Source organism: Clupea harengus, chromosome 17, assembly GCF_900700415.2.
Source record: "Clupea harengus chromosome 17, Ch_v2.0.2, whole genome shotgun sequence".
Classification (NCBI taxonomy): Eukaryota; Metazoa; Chordata; class Actinopteri; order Clupeiformes; family Clupeidae; genus Clupea; species Clupea harengus.
This window is the reverse complement of record NC_045168.1, coordinates 5,145,249-5,169,919: the sequence shown is the minus strand read 5'-3', so window position 1 is coordinate 5,169,919 and position 24,671 is coordinate 5,145,249. Positions and strand designations below refer to the sequence as shown.

Below are 24,671 nucleotides of genomic sequence, written 5' to 3'. Positions count from 1 at the left end.
TCTCACAGATACATGTGAAGTGAGACGCAGGGAGTTTTGACGTGTCATGTCCACTACTGGAAGTTATACTTTCCTAATCAGTTAAATAATGAATGTTGCTGAAATTAGTAAGGGAAGGAATGTGTCTGTCCCAAGGAACCGGTATATTGAGTCACTTTGTAGTTGCTTTTCTCCAGAATGGCATTCAGTAAGTACAGTAGATTAATGTTGATGGTACTGCTATAAACTGCCTGTGGAATTTAAGACAAATGTCTTTTTCATATGGACTGATATGGTAAAAGAAAATGAGGACCCCGTGCATAATAATCTAAATCAATTTATTAATTTAAGTTAGGTAGAGACACTAAACATCAGAACCACATTGTTTGCTCCTCTAAAGAGCAGTCTTAAGAAAAAAAAATACAAAAAAAGAGGCGCATGTCATGGTCAACAAATGGCAAAAATGAAGAGGTAGAGATTTTTAGGCCCATTGCTGTCAAGAGAGGAATGACGCCTATTGGAATGTAGTTTCATTAAAAAAAATATCTGTTCCTAAAAGCATACAAAATATCCAAATATCTATCTCTGTAATGTCACTCCAATGGTCAGTGGATTGAATACACACAAAAGATCACAGACAACACTCTACTGGACATGATGGGGAAAGATTTTTTTAAGGAATGCAACATTTTCAGACGCCCTCACAAGCAGGTGAAATATGTTTGCGGTTAGCACTGAACGACAAACATGTCCATGTAAGTTTTTTTTTAATCCACCTTGAGCGTTACTGTGTTAACTTTCTATTACATGAAATTTCATGTCCAAATTTGTGTCTCAAAAACTGAAACAAAATGTTGGTAACATTTAAAAACAGTTTGGGTCTGCACATTCAGGACTATGTCAAAGACAGTGATGTTTCACAATATCAGTATGGTACAGTTGCTGAATAGTTGCAAAAGACATTTTACAATGGCACATATTATCGTGGGGAAAAATTGAATTTGTTGCCCTTGGTAATCGATCACGTTAAGGTTCCCTTAATTAACATTAGTCAATGCATTAATTAACACGAACAAACCATTAACATCAGTACTAATAAACATAAATAATATGAAATGTTTAAGTTTCTGGCTTCTGGCTTTCTTAGCCATCATTATGCATTGCATTGAACACTATGAACAAACCATTAACTGCTGCATAACTAGACATTCAGTATTATTAAATGCTGTTGTTAATGCCTTGTTGATGTTAATTATTGAATTTAGTTGTTAGTGAGGGAAACCTTTAACTTTATAAATTATCTGACATAAAAGTGACCCAACACAATGGGTCTAGGGACATTCTTCATCTTTCAAATAATACGCAACTGACAAGCGGGACCGCTGCTCAACAATCCTTCTCCCTCTTTCTTGGTTGGTTCCATGAGGTCGCAGAAAGATTCCAGAACTTCGGACTGAAATTTGTCGAGGAGAATCGGAATGCGGTGAATGCTCTCTTGGTCAAGGGCAGGGACTCCAAACGGATGAAATATTTGATCTAGCACTCCATCAACTGACCTTATCAAATTTGAAACATGCTATGAGCGGTCCAAAGCCATAAACCTCTTGATATTTATGGGCTGAAGTTACTGGTGTTTAACCCTACACTGGTGGATTTGGGAGTGGTAAAAAAAAAGAAATGCCATGTTGAACTGTTCTACACCGTGTTTGCAGTGTAGAGAAAGTAAGAGGTTACAGTGCATGTCTACAAATGAAAACAAAAGTGACAAGATTTACTGTTCGTACAGTAACATACTGTATATTTTCACAAAGACACTAAATAATGCTGGTGACTACATTACGTAAATAGTTAATTATTGAATACCTTATGTATGATTTCAAAACTATTGACACTGTATATAGATGGTTGGTTTCTTTAAAACAAACCTTTTTTTTTTTTTAAAGAAAGACAAATAAATCCTTAGTGTAGTACACAGCTTTCTTCGTTCCAGAGGAACAATATGGTAAACCTTTGCATCGGTTCAATGCAAGTGCACCAGTCTTTATTCAGTCTTTTCTTTTTCTTCTTCCTTTTCTTCTTATTCTTCATCACTTTCTTCCACAGTGGTCTCATCCTTTTCCTCCATCAGGAAATGTGCCCTTGTGTGACTCGGGAACAGGGGACCCTTCCCCTCCTAGATCCCGTTCTTCGCTTCGTTGTTGTTCATAGCCTCCTTCCTCTGAGCCAGGAAGGGATACATACACTTGTCTGCCCCCAGGAACCGGTACATGCAGACGATGGCTTCAAAGGGCAAAATGCTGGAGGGGGAAAAGAGAAAGGGTAAATTATGGGCAAATATATGCACACCTAAAGATAATAGCTCAGATCATTAATGCAGAATGTCAAAGAGAATCTTAGGGTTAAGATATGGATACATGACTGCATGGAAATGCAACTAAACCACCATTCTGGTAACGAGTGATTACATCTAAAAATGTATCCTGTGTGAACGACTCACCTTTTCATAAAGTGGACCATGTAGATGCTGCGAGGTGTGCAAATCATGGGCTGGTCGGTCAGGATGGCCCTCATGGACTGCTTGACACAGAACTCTGGCTTCAGGGGCGGGAGGAAGGGCTCCATCTCTTTCCTGTGGGCAAAAAATGGAGAGAACTATGTGAAAAAGGTGAAAAAAAAAAACTGTACTGTACTGTGTACTGTACACAAAGTATACACCAACTAAGACTATTAACACACACTCCAAAACATTCAAGCAGCTGAACTAAAGTACAAATTACAACAACAAAAAAACCAACATGGTAAACACTCTGGAACACTGTTAAGCTCCTTTTACAGACAGATTTATTAATACCCGGCAATCATTGAAAGATATCTCCAGACAACATGGAGCAGGTGGTGTAGTGTGTCTTTTGCATTCACAAAAAAACAAAAAGAAAAAAAAAAAACACACAGACACACAAGCCCAAAGCAAACCAAATGCTGGTACCCAGAACACTGTGGCATTTGAAGAGATGTAAATGGTTAGGGGGTAAAAAGATCCAGCATGCACCTGTTTTAGCGAACAGGGTACAGAGGGCCCATCTAGGGCCTCATTGTGTGAGGGGAAAGGCTAGACCACCGTGGCATGTCAGGAGGGCCACGCAAGGCCACCCTCGGCTGTTCTGCGCCATTGTCCACTTGAACTCAATACCTCATCTGAAAGGCAAATGGGAAAGGGCCGTTTCTTACCTTATCCTGCATCCGCGGAACATGCCGGTGTCCACAAGGTAGGGACACACCAAAGTCATCTTGATCCCGTCCTTCTCAGACGCCTTGATTTCGTGGCTCAGGGACTCATGGAAACCGATGGCTCCGAACTTGCTGGCGCTGTAATCCTGAAAAAGGAAAATATGACAATGTTTTTGTTCAGGTTCACCAATACGCCTTTTTTTCTTGTATTTTGTAATCCTATGACTGAAAAGATGATCAAGACAGATAGATAGACAGAAGACGTCATTGATCCCCAAAGGGGGAAATTAAGTATCAAAGTATCTGAGAAAGATTTGCCCCCCGTAAATGGTGCGTCATCCGTCTTTATTCAATCCATGAACTGTGTTGCCTTGTGAGTGCCTCGTGCCAGTGAGGGCGAATATTCCAGAGAGCAACTGCTTCAACAAGACGTCAGAGCTTCTGAAGCTCTGGGGGAGGAGGAAAAATGCCCTTTAAAGTTTAATGCTATTTTAAAAAGGTGAACACTATCAGATGTCCTTGAGGCAAAATGTTGTACGCTTAATGACACAGAACAAGAAGTTTTTCCTTTTTTTTGGTCCACTCCAGTTTCATTAGGATTCTTCTCTGGCCTATCAGGAGACGCTGCCGATTCACGGAAATGTTTTGCCGTGTTTTGATGTGGTCAACAGCGGACTTAATCTTCAAAAAGAGCCTGGGTAAACACAGATGTGTGTAGATAAACAGTCGCGGATAAAGAGATTTGCCTGTGCCCACAACACACCTCTGGCAGAGCTTACTCCCCCAAAGTCATGCAGAGTCATAAAGAATCGCATTCAGTGCATTTCTAGGAAGCACAATAGGTCAGCATTGACTGTGCCCGGCTCGCTTTGAAGTGCAGCTAATCGTTATGGATGAGGGCTTGTAAAACGAAAGTGAAGCCTACGTGCACAGCTAAGAAAACAAAACCGAGGGGGAAAAAAAGAGGACGGTAAGGGACACCAGCGTTGGACTCGAGGCGAGAGACGTACACCCTCTCTAGAATATCAAATGAGCCCCCGACTCTTCCAAAGTTCCCCAAACTGTGACTCATTCAGCTAAGCCATAACTATTGTTCACCACCCCGTTGCTCACACACAGACACACAGACACACAGACACACACACAAAACAGCATTGATTCCCCCCCACCCCACCCAAAGCCCAAACCCATTCAATAGGGCCCGAGAGTTTGCACACTGGGCGAGGAGTTCCATCCTTTTCACGCCGCGCTGATAGAGACATCCAGCTCTGGCGTATGCCTGACATCCCATTCTCTCCCCGGAGCCAAGGCCCAGCGGGACCCCGGCACCCCCACTGGTGGGTACAGAGGGCCCCTCAGAGATGCCCCCCAGGTTCCATCTTGTTCCTTAATTGGCAAGAAGAGCCCACGCCACTGCGCTCCATCTCTCGCCACCACGAGAAGCGGCCCTGCTGAATCGCCTCTAAACAGACTGTCCTTTTTTTTAATGCGGTGTAAGGGGGGGGGGTTGTGTTATTTCTTTCTTTTTTTTTTCTTTCTTTCTTTTCCTTTTTCTGTCTGTTTTTTTCAGGCACTGCCAATGGATTTATTTAGTGGGATGCTGAGTGTACTAACCTCCACACCAGCTGTGCTGAAGAGGCCAAGCGAACTGCCAACTGTCACAATGTGGCCATGGTTCATCTCCAACATCTTGGGAAGAAATGCCTTGGTGGTCTGAGAGAGAGAGGAGAGGGAAAGAGAGTGGGAAAAAAAAGGAAAGTTATTTTTCTGATGCAGTTTGCCAAAGCCCTTTGATCCTTTCCCTCTTCAAAGTAAAAATGCTGCTCCCCTCTACGGCAATACAGAGGGATGTCTCAAGAGGCATCTCTAGAATCCTCATGGGATAACAGACGTTAGCTTAGCATACATTACACACACCGACATTGATCTGGCCTGCCTCTGCGCCGGACCTGGGCCGGACTCATTCTGGTGTTTTGTTCATATGGACTGCTACAAGCATGTATCCCATGCAGAGCTGCCATCCCCTGTCCCCACTCATCAAAAAAAAAGAAAGAGAGTAAGAAACCCTCTTTTTGTTATCTGAATGAGAGGCATGCACAGAGATTTGACACATGCTCCTGTCTTGCCTAAGCCCCTTTCTCACACGGATCCAGTACCAGACAGCAGGCAGCACAAAAGCAGCAGCCACCGAATCACTCCACACCTCCCTCTGTCCATTTCACCGCAAAGCCTATCCCCGACCCTCCAATGAAACACCACCGCTGCCAGAGAAAGCCAGATTTCTTTTTGTGATCCCCCCCCTTTTCTCTCTGCCTTTCATCACAACCACTTGAAAAAGGTTAGATGAGGCTAATCACTCTAAATGAACAGCTGTCGATAAGAGTGACATGGTTTCAGTCACTCGATGGCGAGCGCCCATCCTGTCAAAGTGACCTCTAGCCATTGACTTTAGACCCGCTGTTCAAAGCGTGAGCCTTTTAGCCGGCATACCCTCCCCTCTGATTGCAGACAACTGTGGACCGGTGATGGATGACGACCTCTTTAGTAAAAAAACACTGAACGCTGAACACACACTGACGCTGTTTACTAGGAGAGAGGAGACATGTATATGGCAATGACAGGAAATCAAAATGGTTGTTCAAATCCCTGGAAAATATGCAGTTAAAAGCTATTATTCCATTTTATGAGATGATTTACTAAGGAACCGCAGCATATCTACACGAGAGTCATGCAAATGTCCCGCTGCTTTATTGGGGATCCATGGAGGAACATGGAACAAGCCACAAAAAAACTACATAAAACTTTTAGCCAAAAACAACAAGGCCTGCTCCAACAAAACCTCAATGATATCACCGTTTCTAAACCAAAAACCTGTGCACCAGAGCATCGACCGTCCCTACAAGTGGTACCAGCTCGCACCGCTATGCACAGAGAGGGGGGTGGGGTGCTTTCGTTTTGTCTTCTAACAGCTTGTTTTATCGATGCTGTTCTGACAGCGTGTTGGGGTTTTCTCGCTCACACTGCTGTACTTGCCGTGAGTGTGCCGGCGCATGCACTAAATCTCTGTACGTGCACTCAGGGAAACGAGGAGTGATTTAGAGTTACTGGCAAAGAAGGACTCATTACAGCAGAAACACATGCATGTACAGTACGTAATAAGCACCTCAAATTTCAGATGGGACATCTGTATTTTTCCAGAACATTAAATGCATAAATTGCTCCTAATGTACGGCTTATTGTTCTTATAACGGGTTCAATTGAGGGAGAGTGTTTGGACCCGCCAACGGCTTTGCTTGGGGTTGCGCATGCCAAAATGGTGGTCAGCAAGTATGCGTGCAAATGAACCATTAGCTCGAAAGTGCCCATATCCAGAATATGCCAACACTTTTTTCTAAACTCCGCAATCTACACAATTGAAGTTTGATTTGGAAAGCCATAAAGTCAATAGAGCCTGCCAATGCACAAGATTACATTACTTTTTCACAGTCTTGGCCCAGAGAAGAGCACACACTCTGCAAAATAGGATGCAATTGGAGTCACATTTAAAGCAATTCCGGTACCATTATTAGCTTAAACCTTTGGGTAAATGCTCGTGTTGACAGAGAGGTTTAGGGGTTTGGATACAAGCCTTTCTCTAGACCAAAAAAAAACGACACAGAGGACGATTTGTGGTGCTGAAATAGGAGTGACATTGTCGACTGCAAACGGGCCTCGCTGATCCCCTCGCCTGGGCGGGTTGGAGACGGCCCACCTGACCTCCCGGACACTAAATGTGTGAAACCAAACAGGAGTTCATGTCTTACTTCATAGCTTCTGTAATTGGTTCTCAACGCTCGCGTTTACGCTAAATTAACTTCCAACAGCGGAGAGCTTTCCTTGGCCTTGCAGTGGTTCCATGCCTGTTGTGCCTCCTAATTGAGACAAACTCCAAGTGCATTTCTGCGCACAAAGCTCTTCACAGCTGCAGTGTCAGTCCGCATTAGTCCCTCTGGTTGACCAACAGGAATATGGACAAATATTGTGAGAGGGGAACACCAGATGGCCGGTAATTAGTCGACCCCTGTGTAAACTGGACTGGTCTGTTCTGGAATTGAGGCAGGGACATTTTTCTGTTATGATCGACTTGATCAAAGCACAATTGGTGGGGTCCACCACCCCCTTTCTGCCTGTCCCCAACCAACCGCTGCCATGAAGAAACTGGAGGATAGACGGATTATCCGTTTGAAGACAGACTGATTGTTTTTTATTCTTTAAAAACGCATGAAGCATCTAAGCCTTGATGATGCAATTCAAGCTTTACAAGCGGTTTTCCACAGAATTTTACCACAGTGTACCAAAACTACTACTTGGGACTATGAAGGAAGGACTAAATATCTGACATATCATCATAAACTAGAGGCTCTTTGGACTTCAGCCTGTTTAACGACCATACTCAAATGAGTTAAACGAGGCCCTCAACAGAACCAACTGGATCGGAACATTTAAAAAATATGAGTAGTATCAAGTCAAGTAACGAGTACAGGTGCAGCGGGCTTGGAGACCATATAAAACTACTCAAGTAAGACCCTTCTGCCTGACTGCTCCCTTTCTCCTGGTCGCACAGGAATGCAGCCTGAAGAACTTGGCTCCCGTCACTTGGCATCTTGTCAAGCTGATCCCCAGACAAGAAACCAATTGTCAGATAAGTGGGTCAAGCATCAGCTCCCTATTACCAGTTTTGGTTGTATACAAGACTGGTTTCCCTTGATGCCTTTTCTCTGGGGAGAAGCTGGCGAGGTTCGCTTTCTCCTCCACCTCCACCTCCGCCGTGGCCGAGACCCCACGCCGCTTGCTGGCGGTGCACCGTTCGTTACCATGGCTCACACTAGTAAAATGCCACTTCAACAACAACAGACAAATAAATAAATAAATAAATAAATAAATGCCCTGCAGTTATGGTTTTGCACATGCATCGCAGACATCTTGTAATAGAACTCGTAGGAGCAAAAAAATATTCTATTAAAGTGCGAGGAACACTTCATGCAAAAAACATCAGGCTTTCGTCTGCAGCTGCAGAGTGATAAACAACATTCAGAATCTGAACAATGGGAGTTGTGGACAAAGTGGACAGACAAAAAAAAAGGAAAAGACAGTAATAGAGTTTGTATCTGTGAAAGGGAAAGGGAGGAGGAAAAGACGAAAAGATAATAGGGGAACAGTGTGTGTGTGTGTGTACGTATGTGTATATATGTTAAAAAAATGAGAGAAAGAGAGACCAAAAGTGAAAGAAAGAAAGGAAGAAAGTGTCTAAATTTGTGAAAGAAAGAAAGAGAGAGTTTGAAAAAGAGATGGAGACAAATACGAGAGGAGTGAGGGTCCTGAAGTGTGCTCTGCTCAGGCGATCATCAGGCCAGGCCAGGCCAGGCCAGGCGGAGCGCTCCAGTCCTGGGACTCCCAGGCAGCTGCAGGCAGCCCCTCAGAAGAGGGGCCGGAAAGATCAGGGGCCCGGACGGATCGGAGCCGAAACAGCCTGGCAAAGGACCACACTTAGATAATGGCCTCACTTCCTGCTTCTCTCTCTCTCTCTCGCTCCCTCTTTCTTTCTCCCTCTCTCTTCCCCCCCCCCCCTCGCTCTCTTTTTTAAAAACATGTGAGTTGCATTCCCACCAGGCAATCCAAAAACATGGAAGATGATGTCCATCTGGAGTCTGCCCTTCCCGCCCACCCGCCTCCATTTTGAGAGGCAGCGGAGCGTTGAAATTAATTTGGTGAGCCAACTGCCAGGTCGTGTTCAAGAAAATTTAACAGTCTGACATGGATCAGTTGTAAAGCCAGCATGAGAAACTTCGCCAGAGCCAGTGAGGGGAAGAGAACAGAAGAGAAGAGGAGAGGGGCTTGGGGGCGTGAGGGGGAACTGCCATTTCAAACCATCACTACTTGCATAATAAACCAAAGAATGTTTAAGCGGTGTCAAGTTATTGTTACATTTTCTGAGAATGTTGAAATAATAAGCACTGAAAGCAAGGAAGGCCAACTGGAGAAAAAAAAAAAATACATCCAGCTTCTAAGCGCGCCGCAATTGCCCTGAGCGTCACATCCAGGCTGGATGGGGGGAAATGCAATCATGGCAGCAGACTCGGTCAGAGATTTGGCTCTAATCCGGCCCAGATCTGGTGAATCAATGCCCCTCCCAGACCAGAATTATTCCAAAGTCATCTTCTGCCGGGGGCGCTCATGTCAGTCAGTAGAGCATGAGAGCATAGCTGACCAATGAGAAGCATGAGAACCTCGGCATAGAGACTGATAAGGCGAAAACTTTAAACTTTATCCCGCTCTTGGTAGTACTAACACCATTTAAGTGCGCCACCACCACTATACTTAAATCCCCTTTCTAAAGCCACCGACTCAACCACCAGTCACTTCAATTACCCAAAGTGTTTCAATGTATTTGAGAAGCTTTTAAAGCCCACTTTAATGAATTGAATTGAGTAGCTTTGTTGTAGCGCCCCGTCACTAATGTTTAAGGATATGACACAGAGAGAGGACAGAACAAAAGAGAAAAAAAAACACCAAAAAAAGGAAGAAGAAAAGAAAAAAAATCAAAGCACTGTGTCAGACACTATCTGCATGTGGCAACCAATTAACATTACATGTGTTTGTGTAAAAGGAGCGGAGGAAAAAATCTGCTGGTTCAGGTTCCAGTGAACGGACCCGGGGCTCTAATGAGCCGCATCCTCCGCTGTGCAGTCCCCTGCTTGTCCCCTCTCATTAGGCCGCGCTTTCATCTCGTGCCCCCCAAAAGAAGCCGTGCACGGCATCAGGCTTAAGAAAACATGAGCAACAGGCTTAATGAGAAACCCAACTTCGACATGACTTACGAGAGGGACCTACTGCTGCAACCGGGCAGAACCCAACCGTGTGAGATAACAAACCGTTTTTCATGTCCAAGAAGGCAGATGGTTAAGAGCAATAGTGCTTTTGCCACTCTTTGAAAAAGAACTTCTTAAGAACTAAAGAAATACATATTTATTTATTTTATTTTATTTCACAATCTATTACTGAAAATGTTCATGTTACTCCAGGTACAATGCAGCAAGTATCTTCTTGCACTGAGGATTAAAAGGGTCACCAAACCAATCTCAGAAATCTTTTTAACACCCCAAGTGTTGCCTCGTCTATCCCTATTCAAATCATCAATCGTCTTGTCTTGCCAGTGAATGGTGTATTCCAGAGCGCGACTACTTCAACAAGTCATCAGCGAGACTTTCCAGCTCCACAGGTCTCTAAACACTAAATTGCCTTCCCATCACAACATTCACCGCAGGGGTGGTCCTCCCTAAACAATGCCGTTCACAGACGTTCCACGTTGACTCATTTACTAACATGAGGTTAATTAGTGAGGGGGCCAAGTGAGAAAGGCCCAACACAAATGGTACAGCCCCCGGGCAGGATGTGCCCTTCAATGAGTTTTTAATGAATGGGCCTAGTGCAAGCAGACTGTTCCCAGTGTGTTATCCACAGCCTCCCCCACCCCCAGCCCTCTCTTCTTCTGTTCTTCAGTGCCTTCGCATCTTTGCCGGGCTTGTTTATATCTACAGCTATCTGCCAACTGTAAAACAGACCTTTGCTCACATTCCCACTCCATCACAGCCCGACTAATTATTGTGTGTTGCCTGGATTATCAGCAGTACATCCCGTTTCCACAATAAATATTCATTTTGGCCGCGCAAACAAAGAGCTGAGGGGGATGCGAAACAAATGGATAACGCAGGACCCCGGGACAATGGCCTTAAAAAGTAGGTCTGCGGCATTTATTACAACCTGGAATGTGCCGGCACAAGCCTCTGCGGCGACGGGCGGACCCAACAGATTTGTTTGTACTGGAGAGAGTGATGTGCCAAAGCATAACTCTTGGCTCAAGCTGCCAAAGAACTGCCTTCAGTGGCGTATGGTGACATAGATCATTTTGGCGGCAAAACTAGGGCAACCCACAAGTCTCCTCACAGGTGGGCAAGAATAGTTCTAACCCTCGGTATCCCATACCGTCTCCATTAAGTGCCAATCTGGCAAGCTTATGAAAAGGATTATGAGACGGCATGCAACGGAAGAGGAAACATTCTTCCACGCTTGGCACAATTATAAATATCAGGAACTCAAGGGGTGGCCGTTTACTGACTTGCATGGGTGGGGGAGCTTTTTGCAAGAAACTATCGTTTATCATAGAACCAAACCAAAGAACAAATTCAGTCCAAGTCAGATATTAACACAGGACTTTCTACATAAACAAACAGTGAAAATAAGAGCACTAAGTAATATTATGACATGTTCACTGCAGCAGCTTCCCATACAGACTATGACTCACTAGACAAAGTAACCCAAACTCTTAAAAGTAAAAACCACTGAAGAATAACAAGAACCTAGGAGGAGTGAGGGGGATGGTGACTTACCCAGAAATGTGCATGGCAGTTGACCACCATGGTCCGCTCGATCAGCTCGTCTGGGCATTCCAGCAGAGGATGGCCCGACACCACGCCGGCGTTGTTGATCAGCAGGTTGACTTCTCCCACCTCACGTCGCACTTTCAACGCAGTGGAGTATACACTCTCCCGCTTGCCCACGTCACATGTGTACGTATACACCTGCGGCTGGAACGGTGGCACCTCTTCTACACCACCAACGGTTCCTGGGAGAAACCAGCATAGGAATGAGGCTTGGAAACCGCTATACATTCACTAATATAATTCTAAATAGCCGGCTTGTTTCTAACAGCAATTCATTCATGTCACTTATTCATTATTAAACAAGTCGAAATGAATACGATTTAATAAAGGGACCCTTCCTAGTAGGATAGAAATGCATCCCTCTCCAACCACACGCGTTAGAAATTAAGAACATCGTTTCTCTTCATCGGGTGCTCACGTAACAGAAAAGCCACGTGGTGTTACTTAACGCAGCTTGATTTATGGATTTATATGCTACTGGCAGAGAAGATAGTTGTTGAATGTAAACATGTCCAAACACGCATTGAACCAAGTTCCTGCGTCCAGTGCGCGCAACAATTGGTTCAGCATCATACAATAGTGTTCAAACAGTACTAGGTATTGTATTATACATAGTCACTAAAAGCAATACAGGACAACATACTTATCAAGCTAAATACTTCACATATAGCGTAGTTACCGTCTTTAGACATTGGGCTGTCCACCTCACGATAGATTTGCCGCACCATCTCCGCAGTCTCTTCGTTGCTTTGGCTGTTGATGTCCCAGAGCACAAGGACTGCTCGCCTCCGTGCAAACTCCTTGGCGAAGAGCCGCCCGAGACCGCTACCAGCCCCGGTGATCACACACACCTGTCCTGCGACACTCTTCTCTTTGGGTTTCACAATCCATTTCAGCCCGGCCACCACAATAGCCCATAGTACTTTCAGAATCACCACCAGGAACTCCACAAGAATGTTAATCATCATAGCGACTAACTCAAGCTCAGGCACAACTTCAAATTTGGAAAAATAAAATATAATTTCTTTATAACGTGTGACGTATGCTGCAATCTACAGTTAACTACTGTAGCCTAACTGAGGCGCATGAGATTACGAACTGACATTAGAATATATTAAATACATACATTAAACAACTTTTTTGTTTAAATATATCTAGTGCAATGCACTTAAGACTCACAATGCCGACAAACTGGTAAATCTTCCAAAAATATATATGATAGCGTTCTAACCTAACAAGATTTACAGTTAAATGACGTGCCTTTTGAAGCGATGTGATTTATCTTAAAAAAAAACGAAAAAGATGATTCTTCTCCACGAATATAACCTACTCATAAATTGTAGTAGATTGCCAGCTGAACAGGGCTTTACCGCAACCAAAGTACCCTGATGCCACTAACATACACAAACTGAGTTACAAGCAAATAGCTGCCACTCTGTTGCCCCCTTCCGCGAGACTGACAGTTCTCCACTGATCTCATAACGCTGCTGCGGCTCAAGCTCTTTTTAAACCAGCCTGTTACCTAAAAGGACCCCATAGGGATAATCGCAAGAACGCCTGATAAAAATGCGCCTCTCTCCAGACTAGAGGTGTGTCCTGAGTATGTAAGATATTCCTTTACGTATTATGCAACATTCCGCCCTGTAGAATTTCCGTTAATGCAATTTTTATGTTTGCATATAAGAGAGTGCCATTATGATTTCACCTCAGTAGACTAAATGCTTTGCAGTGCAGATTGGTGCAAGTTTACAGTAACCCATGGTAATTGACTTGCGGTAAGGGGAAGTGGGCTTGCGTGTTTTGTTTCATTCTATTCAGTTTTGCACTTCACCACACTCATGTATAGCCCTTACATTTTTATGAATGATAAGGACTTTTTGGCTGTGTAAACACTGAATCGGGCAGTAATGGAGGCAACAGCATATCTGGACCCATTTTTTTTATATAGAAACGCGCAAACACGGAAGCATCGCTAGTGTTAACTGTTATCTTTTAATCCCACTTTAACGTCAAACGTTATTTGATTGATGGAAGTTTACACATCGTGAAGACATTTTTAACAAATGTCACTGGGATTTAGAAAAAAAAAAAAAATGTATGATAAACACTTGACCCAGAGTTTCTTTGAATGTCTACAGCAGCTTCTCATTCTAGGGTTATCAAATACTGGACTCATGAAGTCATCAACTGGTTGAAGGCGCACTCCTGGTGTTCCAGTGCCCATATCGGTCTCATCAAATAGCTGCACGACCTGACTGACTATGCCTAATCAAGAGACACATAAGAGCAAAAGACTTGTATCCTTCCAAGAGAGACATGTCATGTTGTAAATAAATATTCCTTTACAATAGAGAAGAAAGACATACATTTTGTAGCCTACACAGGAGGCCTTTGTTAGTCTACATTAAATTAAATAAGATAGCCAACTCGTGCATGATAGTAGCATATGTGTAAATAACATAATATAAATTAACAAGAACGCATACAGTTTTGGGCAGTATGGGTCGTTAAAGGCTAAACTCTAGAGGTTGAAATACTAAGACGGTAGAGACGATAAATGATGCTCTCTTTCTCTCCACAGTCATTCTAACGAATTTGCTCTGACATATGTGATAAGAGCATTAATTCATGCAGCCATTCATTCTTGCAAGTATCCGTTCATTCCTTTCTATCCTAAACATATCCAGAAGATGAACTCGCCTTGGGTATTCCTTTTCCGCAGATGGACATCGCCACCTAGTGGATTATGAGCATATTTAAATGTAAGTAGTCCTGCGCGTGTTCTTTAGACAGTGCTCTTCCCGAAAGAGTTCTGCTTCGCTTGGCTATTTTATTTTGGACTGGTACAACGGATGATATCTCCAAACGACATTTGTGCTACGTTGTGTTTTGGAAACATAACAAACATGGGCTACTTTAAAGGGAAAAGTTAGGCATTTGCATTTGTTTGGACGCAGTAAAACTCTTCAAGGTCAACTAATACAGTATTCGGTGGTGGTCACTATGGTAACAGAATGACTCACAGTAAAGAGAGCAGGTCTCAAACCATCGCTGTTGTGCTGGTAGACTGTCTCTTGATCACCATTACCAGCTTATTTTAGCTGATTTACATGGACTCACGCCATCCAACAGTCTCTGGCTGGATGGCCACTGTAAACGATATGGATTTGGACTTTTATTGTCAATAGAAATGTACACCTTTCCAAGTCCGAAACAACCACTAAGGCTTCCAGCGTCTCTTGGAAACAGAGACCATGACATCAACTCCCATTATTTACCTTTGCACTGTGAAAGTAGTTACGCAGCCCTCGCACAAAATTATTATGGAAATTTGAGACTGTATGGAAACCTTTTGGAACCGAAAAAGAAATACCCAATACAGAACTGTAAGTGTGCTATTTACTTATTCCTTTACAAATACCAGTTATTTATGCTGTTGTTATATTAATGTAATGTAGGCTTGGCTAGCCTGTATTAGCCTGTAAGTTGCCATCCACATTTCTACTGTATGAGCAGCACTAATGACAAGTTGACGTCTTATGTTGAATAGATTATAAATAACATATTTCAAGAGTAATGTTAAATTAATATTACTAATACTAATGCAACAGTCGGAGGTTAGGCTACATCCTACTTTAATGTATGTCACACTGGCCTAAATGAGATGTTTCCACTTTCTGCGCCTGCGTATCCTAGGCCTAAAGAGTGTTAGTCAGCTGGATGCAAAATGTTCAGAGAGGTAAGTGTCAAATATTCTTAAGACGTAACGTTAGGCCTATATGCCTTAGACTTGTAGCCCACTGTATTGTTATCTTTATTTGCTTAGGCTACAGTTTTTCCCCAGGCAATTTTTGTTGAGTGTAGATATTGTGTTACTACATATCTCAGAGTGATAATCTTTTTCACAGATTTGGATCTCCAAAGGCCAAATTTCCCTCTGAAAATAATATCCAAGAAAAGGACAATTGTGGGAGGCATTTCTTATTTGATAGGAGATGGAAAAATGGAGAGTTCAAAGGTAGCCTATTTCTATCATGATTTGGAAATTAGTTTAATGCAACTGGAAATGTTTGCATGAATGACCAAAAGTAATAACATATTACTTCAGTAGATGGCGCTCAAAACATTCTTTTTAAATAGTTCACTAGAGACACTGTTAAGGAAAAAAGGAGTACACAGATGGGGTACGTGGTTTTAGCCAACTGTAATTAACACGTGTTGTGTTTGTTCTTTTTCTTGTTGCAACAGATGAGATGTACCTCAAACCAGCCACCGTTGTATACCCTCTACCTCGGACTTATCAGGTTCAGAAATCAAATAATTTACATCGGTTTTCACAATGCAGGCAGACCTCTAATCGTTCCTCGAAGCCATTTTGGTGAGTGAATAGTAAAATACAAGTTTTGTGGTCAAATCATAAATACTGTCACTGATACATCTCAAAGGGAGATGAAGCTTTGAGATATGTGTCATTAATCAATTCTATATTTTTACTTGTCCCTTGTGTCTGTCTTACGTGTGGTGTTACAATGTAGCTTTCTCTTTTCACTCATAAACTCTTTTTCAGTCCATTTGAGGGGTATGATATCACTTCAGTTCCAACTCGTCGGTTAACAGCTTCCTCAACAGTCTCCGGAAAGTCATTCTCGGTCGAAGTTCTGAAACACAGGTTTGTTAAGGAACGAGCTCTTTGGGTCTATAAACTCTTCAGGTCCGAAAGTATACAACCAGACGTAGAGTATAAAGTATGAACAAACGCAACTAACTCAGCTTATATCATCACTAAAGCCGAATTGAATACACAGAAGACAGAATAAGATATCTTTTAAGTTGTATTTGTGGTGAATGGTGCATCTTTCCTTCAGACAATATTAACATGAAGAACCCTAACCCACAACTAAATATTGGTTGATGGCTGGCCCATTCCTTGGGGATGTGGACAAGTGGGTGACCTGGAATGAACTGGGCCTTTGTGTAAAACCCCCTACATACATACCATCTCCCATGTCTGGTAAAGATGCCGGAATCTTTTGTCATTGAACAGCCCCTTACTTTCTTGTCTACAAATGCCATTCCAAACCCTCGATTCTAAAGCCTATAGAGAGGATGCACTGTTTGTACATCTTTAAATGATAATGATTAAGTTGTTTGCATCTAGATGTACTGTAAGATGTATTAGCCTATGTCTGGTCAATACATTTTAAATTCAGTTTCTTTTTCAGATCAAGAATAAGTAATCGCACATGCAGCCTTTTTACAATTGGTGCAAACCAAAGAAGTAAGTATCTGTTCTCAGGTACAGTGGGGTTGACTTTGTTAGTGGTAATAGTTTTCACTTTGAGTGCAGAACGTTGGTATAATGGGATAATCTCTTTAAATCTGAAAAGCTTGTGATTAAGTAGCACTTTTCTAGTCTGTTTCCTGTGCTCATACCATTTGTTGTCATCATTATTGGATTACAACAATTGTCCTTAAAGATAAAGAGCTGGGCCTATTGCTTGAAAAGACAATTTGCTTTGAAAGGAATTTGCACAACTTAAAGTTGACAGAGCTGGCGAGAAGACAAGGGAATGAAAAGCGCTCAAGAGTTTCGTGTCCCTTTCGACACGTTAAGCGCTGGACAAACACCGCTGTTTTTCCAGGGGGCCGCAGAACTTTGACACCCTTGAACTCCACCTGTTCATGCTGCTATTGACATTCAGTCAGAGTCTCGCTCCTCAACAAATGTCTCTCTTTTCAAAACAACAACCCGGGGGAAGAAAAAGACCCTCTCCAGACACTCTCTATCCACTTAGCCTTTTGTCTGAGCACACGGGCCATTGCCCTCGCGGAGAATGGCTTGGCTTTGTGTGGCCAAAAGTTGAGTGTCAAGTGCAGGGAGATGTGCTGTCACTTCTCTGTGTCCTAGAGGCCTGGCTTGACTTACTCCATTATTTAAGTGGTTCTCAATCCTGGTCAAGGGGACACCCAGAATCCCCCCCACCCCCCCTTGCCACGACGACATGATTAATTTTCCCTTTTTATCCCAGCCACACAGGACTGCAGTCCTTATAGGTGATTATAATGCTTTCCGTAAGCTAAATACTACATGAGATATGCTCAGCTAACCAGGAAGAAGTATTCTAAACTTGCAGTGGTAGACCCCCGCCACACACAACAGCCCCCCACCTCCAGGACTGAAAAACTAGCTGGTCCCCTTTCCTTTGTGGTACTTCATCTGTGCTTCTCTGTTACAGGTCAGTCCTACCCTGATCCTGCAGCGGGGGCGGCATCTTCCTTCATCCACAGGCTCTCCGAGATCTCATCACTGGAAGGGGAGACGGTCCGGCAGGAGAAAATTAGGAAGTTAAGGAAGAGCAGGAAGCAGGACTAACAGCCACCCCAGCAGCTGACTCTGGCCCAGACAGCCCTGATCTGAATCTCTACCAGATCTGGGCCAGTGCCAGCTGTTCTGAGGGAACTGATCACTGCCTAAGAACAACACAGTGTTGTGCCAAATCAACATCCACATGAAGGAAATACACCAAGGACATTTAAAGATTTTAGACTTAAAGCACTTGTCATCTTATTTGCAGTTTAAGGGTGAAATGCACCAAATATGTTTAACATAAACTGTTACATTCAAATAAGTGTGTCCTATGTTTACCCATATGTTAATGATGTGTAGCTTAAACCATTTTACAAGTGTTAAACTCCATGGTGTTACTGTTCTCAAGTCAGTCTTACAGATATGTAAGCAGATTACTTACTTAAAGTACACTGTGTTATGGGTTTAATGCAGACTCTAATGTTATATGAAGAACAGTTTCTTTACATAGCAGCTTTACATGGCACTTGAAACACAGACAATTTCATTTAAATTAAAGTATAACAGGAAAAAACATAATTCCACTACTGAAACTGTAATACCCTTACAAAATAGGATAAGAGTGTTACATTTTTGGCTGCATTTCTGCGGCGGTTAGATCTATTGCGAAGAAAAGATCTGTATGCATGAAATGTTGTGGTCATGCAGGTAAGGCAGATATATGCAAACTTAACATTTGTTATGTGTTTAGGTGAAGTCAGAATAGATACAGTATATATATATAGCCAATAAATAAAGACAATAATAGACACTGTTTATGTGCAACTTTGAATCAGAAATGTTTTACTGAAGGAACGTTTATGTAGTTTGTAACATTGAGGAAACTATAGCTAATAGCCATAGGAGGGATCTTATTAGCTAACGTTAGCTGGATAGCCTATTTGCTAACTAACCATAATGATGAGTCAAAGTGAATGAACAGCTTAAGATGCTGTAGAAAAGTATCGCTAGGAAGCTGCAAGAAATGTATACCAGTCAGATGGGTTATTTGCAGTCCATTGGCTAAAGTTAGTGTGGAGTAAAAGTCCTCTGTCTAAGGTTCGAGGGTGATTAACCATTTCAGATTCCAATGTCCAATTGCTATGAATAACTTTAACATTTCAAAATACTTTTAGCCCAGGCAAGTCGTAGCTCATCTACTTGCAGTTTAAATTTAAAGCTTTTCATTCATTTCCCAATAAACAAATTTCATGACCACAGAGTTGATTAAAAAAAAGACAAGGATATTAGCGTGCAGAGGTGCACACTCCCGAGCTTGTCCCACAATGCCATGCGGTTGGCTTATGTGCCTGTTAAAGTTTGATCGCATGTGATTTTTGATGATCCGTGTTCCCCTGTTATGCATTTTCTGCCACCGTTTTATAGTAGGTGTGTTAAATGTATATGCCACTGTATAGTTCCTTCTGTATTTGTTTCTTTGTGTACTTTTGCCGTGGAAACTGTGTTTGCGGATAAGGCCTTCATTTTAATGTTAGTACTCTCTCCGACTGAGATTACGATGTTGATGGGAAAGAGAGTTCACACCTCCGTTTGTTGGCATAATATATTCCACCCACATACAATACTGACTAGGCGACCGTAGAGTAATCAAGCCTTTTATCTGTGAATTGACGTCAATCTGCAAATCAACATTCTCCCTTTGTGTATTATCATGTGCTGTATTTGGAGAACAATTTGAGAAAGGGGGAAAATAAATGCTACTAATGGGCAAACAAACGCTTCTCCCTCAAGGGAAAAGACTCCTGTTCCTTACTCTGGATGTATTTGGCTACCTTTACCTGCAAACAGCTCTCCCTTCAGTCCTACATTCATCTGCATGGATGTTGTTGTCTGCATAAGCTTAAAATGAGACAAAGTTTGTTAGAGATGGGCTTTTTCACATCAAATCACATTTGTTGCTATTTTTTTAGTACGCTCTTCCCTATAAGTTGCCATGAAAACTCAAGTTTTGAACCCACAGCTGTTCGAAACCCCTTTCTTTACATAGATAGTGTCCATGCACAGACTCATGATGCGAATGAGTTGGATGGGAACCCGGCTAATGTCAGGACTTTAAATAAACAAATCAACTTCCATTACAATTCTAAGTGATATCTCGTCAAGTACAGCAGATTGGTTTGCTTCCCAAAAGTATGCCAAATAACTTTGCTAAACTTTATTAACCACACAAAAGGAAATTGCCATCTCTTGCCTAGCTGCTGTCGACTGACAATTTTATATGTCCAAGGTAATTTCAGAATGGTAACGCAATCTGCATCTATTCCTGTGGTAAGTTTTTTTGTACAAAATTGTGTTCAGCAAGCTAATATGTATTTAAAATAGCAGTGTAGAAACAACTGTTTTGAGAAGCAGTGCATATATGTTGTGGATAACAAGAAGAAGTAGGGTTCCTAGTGGATGAGATGCACAGGCACATTCACTCACTCAAAACAACACCAGAACAGCAATGCTATAGGACCACTGTATGTTTAACAGTGTTGTGTCTGACGTAGGCCTACGTCTCTCTTCCCCCTGTGGCACCCATAAATTCTCTGAAGCAAAAGTATGATACAGTTTGTCACGCTGTCTCAGCAAAACCGAATTGATTTTTTTGTGCCACATCACCTCACAGATTTATAGCACAAGCCACACGTCCTTGGTCAAGTGAACTATTTGTGTACTTGTTATCCGGCTGTCAATCAATGGCAGATACGCAACTTTATCCCATCGTCCTTCAATGTTCAATACAGGCCTGTCAATCAGTGCCCTGTTAGCGAGAGTCTCACTGAAGGCCACTGTTGCACATTACGCTGATGCCAAACAATGCTGGGCTGCTGTGGGTGTACAGCTCAATAGAAGGCTGGCTAAGGAGGGGGTTTAGTCAGCAACGTGGTCATTTTGGATGTGTGCACTGAATCTAGGATTTAACTATGTTAGTGTTGGCAGATAGTGCTGGGTGAAACATTGTAAGATTTAACAGGATCGTTGTTGGCGGACAGCGATAGGTAAGACACACCCCAGATAGCAAACATATAACCATGGATTTTGGTCGGCACCCCACTGGTGCTGAGCCACCTCTGGTCCGCTCTCGGACAGCCATCAGCTTTTGTTTAACTGGGTGTGGATATTAAGAATATAACATAAAATAGTAGCAATTCCTGGAATTTCTCGATTATAGCCTTGGCATAGTCTATTTAAAATATCAGCCACTAAACAGAAGAAGTTCATGGCACTAAGGCTCTAAAGGTGAAAAACTTGGTCTTGGTCAATTAAAGATTTACGTTACCCACTGGTAACATATATGAAAATGTTAAGGAAATTAATAAGGTAGCCTATGAATCAATAAAGGAAAACACAGTGTTTTCAAAGCCAGTGGCAAAATGGTCTGTCTGTAACTTACCTGTGGACCACCCCCGAAAACAGATCAGCAAAAGGCCAGTGGAGGAGCGCTAGCTCTGCCCCCAGTTCAGTTGTAAACATTTAAATGAATGCGATAGGCCTACTTCCTGTCATTCACTGGTTATTAAACTTTGCACAAATATAAATTAATACCACATGAATAACATATCAAAAATCACTTTCAATGGTTATTGTTTGGACAATTTATTTCAAGATGCAGAAATAGAAAAGTTGGCAGAGGCACATAGGAATTTTTTTCTCTATAATCTTTTGTTTGAGGTACTTTCAATCAGCAGCAACGTGCAGACCTATATATAAACCTGACATGTTTCCTCGAAACGGTGTGCAACGGGCTTTGAAGAATATTTGTTTCTCATTTGGTGAGTGTGTCAGAAGTGCTACTCAACCAGCAGCTACATGAAGGCCTATAGAAATCCTGTCATACTAAAAAGACAGTGCTCACTATGGATCCAGCTGAAGTCCTTTACAAATATAAGATAAGAATTAAATATTGAAAAAATTGAAAATATTAAAAGAGTCGCCGTTTTTTGCTATGTTTTGTTGGGGCTGAAGGCAGCCCTGGTGTTTTGTGTTAACTGAGTGCAGGGGTGACGAACTTGGAGCCAGGCTCCGATGATGTGAAAATAAGAGGTGTTTGACACATCATGGGGCTGGAAAGCAGTTGTCCTTCATTAAAAGTTTAATATTTGTTTTGAGGAAAGCTTATTGCTGATTTTCATATAACATTTTCTTCAGTTATTCTATTGTATTGTGATGAAGACCATGTCCTTGGAAAATAACAAACCACACATATACATTTCATGATTTCAGCTACAGTTTACCACTGGCCCCTTGATTTCCAATTTGTATCAGAAATAGAAATATTTCTGGAGTTCCCTAAATTGACAGCCTAGCAAATGGCCTAGTTGTCGTTTCCAGCTCCACCTAGCCAAGGTGAACAGGTGCTCCCATTTATAGGTGCGCAGCTCTACTCTATCACTGGTATCAAATCTCCTTAGAACCGGAGCCTGGAATGCAAATGAGTTGCAGAGTGGTCTAGAAATTCTAAGTTCAAATCAGACAGTACTGCAAGCCAGCGAGCCCTACACGGATGTGATCTTATTTCGATTTCTTTCAAAGTTAAAGTTCAAATACTGCTGTAAAACGTAGAATTAGCTAGTATATAAGTATTTAGCAATATAAGTATTGACAAGCCAGGAGCTTTAACTGAACAGTAATATGTTTTTAGTGTTGGCATAAGGAGTTCATTCCTGGTTGTAGTTAGAATCATTAATGCAGTATTAACCCTAGACTCAGCTTTAAATTCTTTAATAATTCTGAGATATCTGAATTGAACAGATATATAGTATATATAGTGATGGAGATAATTTGCAAACACTGTTAATTACTTAAGAATGTATGAATCATGTGCTTATGAAAGCAGAAACATGGCTTTTCTGTGTTTCTGTGTGTGTGTGTGTAACTAAGATTATTAGGTGCCACTTAGTCTGCATATGTACAAGAGCATGTTTAGACCAGAGGTGATAAGAAGGTTCGAACTGTGCTTCTTCCAACCTTGCAAAACTTCCATCCTTGCCTCAGGCGTCAGAAATCCACCACGTGATTATCCCTGCTGAACGCTCAACTTCTGTCTATATAAACCTTGTGTGATGTGTTTATCATTGCTTCACTTTCAGCCTTGTGCTGGGAGTGAGCCCGATTGCAATTGTTGTTTGTCTAATAAATATACTTATATGCAGCTCCGGAGTCCTGAGGTAACTAGGGTGAATTTTCACCTATCATATAGTTAATCTCAGTTTTACTGACTGAGGGTAGAAATTAGTATTGTAACATGCAAGGGGTAGTGGAGCTTCCATGTACATAATTAAAGAGACTTGGAGTTGGTTCCCATCATGCTATGCACTAAATTGGTGTGGGTAACTTGTTAACTTGTGTTCTGTGTTCTAAGTTAGAATTATGTGTGTATCGTCCTCCTTTTGTGTCCAGTATAATGTGGATGGCTGTTATTATTTCGTCTGTGTGCTCTGTGGTAATGCTGTGTGTGTGTGTGTGTGTGTGTGTGTGTGTGTGTGTGTGTGTGTGTGTGTGTGTGTGTGTGTTAGCCCCTGCGTTAGTTAGAGTTACCTGGGCACTGTCAGTGTCTTTGTTATGCTGAGAATAGGCCTGTTCGCCATTCCTGCATTTCTATATCAGTGTTTCCTGCTGAATGTGCTTCAAAATGAAAGGCTTGAGGCCAACCAAAGCAAACGATTTTCTCTTCTTCAAAGAACCCAGCTCCAACACTACAATATTGTTTGCTGCATGGGGATATTTTAGGTTCTCAAGGTAGACTTAAGGTAGATTTATACTCGGTTTTAACACATAAACGTAACACGTAAGTTACATAAACGCTGTTGTAAGCCCCTTTAAGCAGTCACGTAACACGTAAGTGCGTCCGCCAAAATGTCTCACTATGCAACAAAAACCACGGCGTGCCCACGCAGCCCGCAAAGACTGTGATAGGCTGCTAACCCCATCCTTTCAGGAGTCTCACATTTCCGGTTTCATAGCATAATAACGCCATTTTTAAAGGCCAAGGCAAGACTAGAATGTTTTTGAATCATGAATAGCCTGCAGACTGTCTCACAAGCCTCTTCTTGTTGATTATGAACAAACATAACAGAAGAGGTCCAAAGATATGAGCATCTTTACAAACCCTCTTTAAACACTTATAAGGACGCTCAAATGACCGCAAATTCATGGAGAGAATAGGCTACTATCCCATTCTCACAGGAGATATCAGAAACAGCAATCTGAGCATATTTGTCAAACGCGATAGAAGATACTGCTCTGATATATTCCTATTCCATACTGAATATTCTGTTTAGATCAAAGGTTTGTTTTGACATCCCGTCATATTTCAGATGATAGTTAGGTGATAGGCTATACTGTGTTGACATTTAAAAACCGTTGACTGCGATTGTTTGGAAAGAACGCGCTAATTCACCGAACAAATACTTTCATATTCATTTTCCACCACTTGTTAGCCATGTCATCCATTCATATTGATGTGAATCAATCAATTTCACCCCTGAGGCAAGCGATAGAATGGAGCCTGGTCTGCTCATATACAAAAGTTAACATTAACGTGAAGTGGAGTTAACTCGCGGCCAACACCATTGTATTACAAGCACTGACATTCACTCATGATGAGAAGGTACACCTGGCGATTCTCTCGC

General features: G+C 42.1%; 2 protein-coding genes across 11 annotated transcripts; one reads left to right on the top strand and one right to left on the bottom strand.

Annotated features, from left to right (window-relative positions):
* Positions 1-300: 300 nt before the first annotated feature.
* rdh10a (retinol dehydrogenase 10a) lies at positions 301-13,167 on the bottom strand. Its single transcript, XM_012816070.3, has 6 exons — positions 12,367-13,167; positions 11,634-11,869; positions 4,822-4,920; positions 3,208-3,353; positions 2,477-2,608; positions 301-2,276 (listed from the first exon to the last, which is right to left on the bottom strand). The coding sequence occupies exons 1-6, from the start codon at positions 12,653-12,655 to the stop codon at positions 2,153-2,155; spliced, it is 1,026 nt and encodes a 341-aa protein (XP_012671524.2). The 5' UTR covers positions 12,656-13,167; the 3' UTR covers positions 301-2,152.
* A 26-nt stretch (positions 13,168-13,193) lies between these two features.
* Positions 13,194-19,766, top strand: si:ch211-171b20.3 (putative uncharacterized protein C8orf89). Of its 10 annotated transcripts, none has more exons than XM_031583678.1 (9): positions 13,194-13,276; positions 13,842-13,984; positions 14,375-15,073; positions 15,384-15,426; positions 15,596-15,705; positions 15,936-16,065; positions 16,255-16,356; positions 16,910-16,965; positions 17,924-19,766. In XM_031583678.1, exons 3-9 carry the CDS (start codon positions 14,878-14,880, stop codon positions 18,058-18,060), a joined length of 774 nt encoding a protein of 257 aa, XP_031439538.1. In that variant the 5' UTR covers positions 13,194-13,276; positions 13,842-13,984; positions 14,375-14,877; the 3' UTR covers positions 18,061-19,766. The 10 variants fall into 10 exon arrangements, 9 of the variants coding, with proteins under 9 accessions (XP_031439538.1, XP_031439535.1, XP_031439537.1 ...); XM_031583675.1 differs by having other exon boundaries at positions 13,200-13,287; XM_031583677.1 differs by having other exon boundaries at positions 13,205-13,287; positions 13,826-13,984.
* The last annotated feature ends 4,905 nt before the right edge of the window (positions 19,767-24,671 follow it).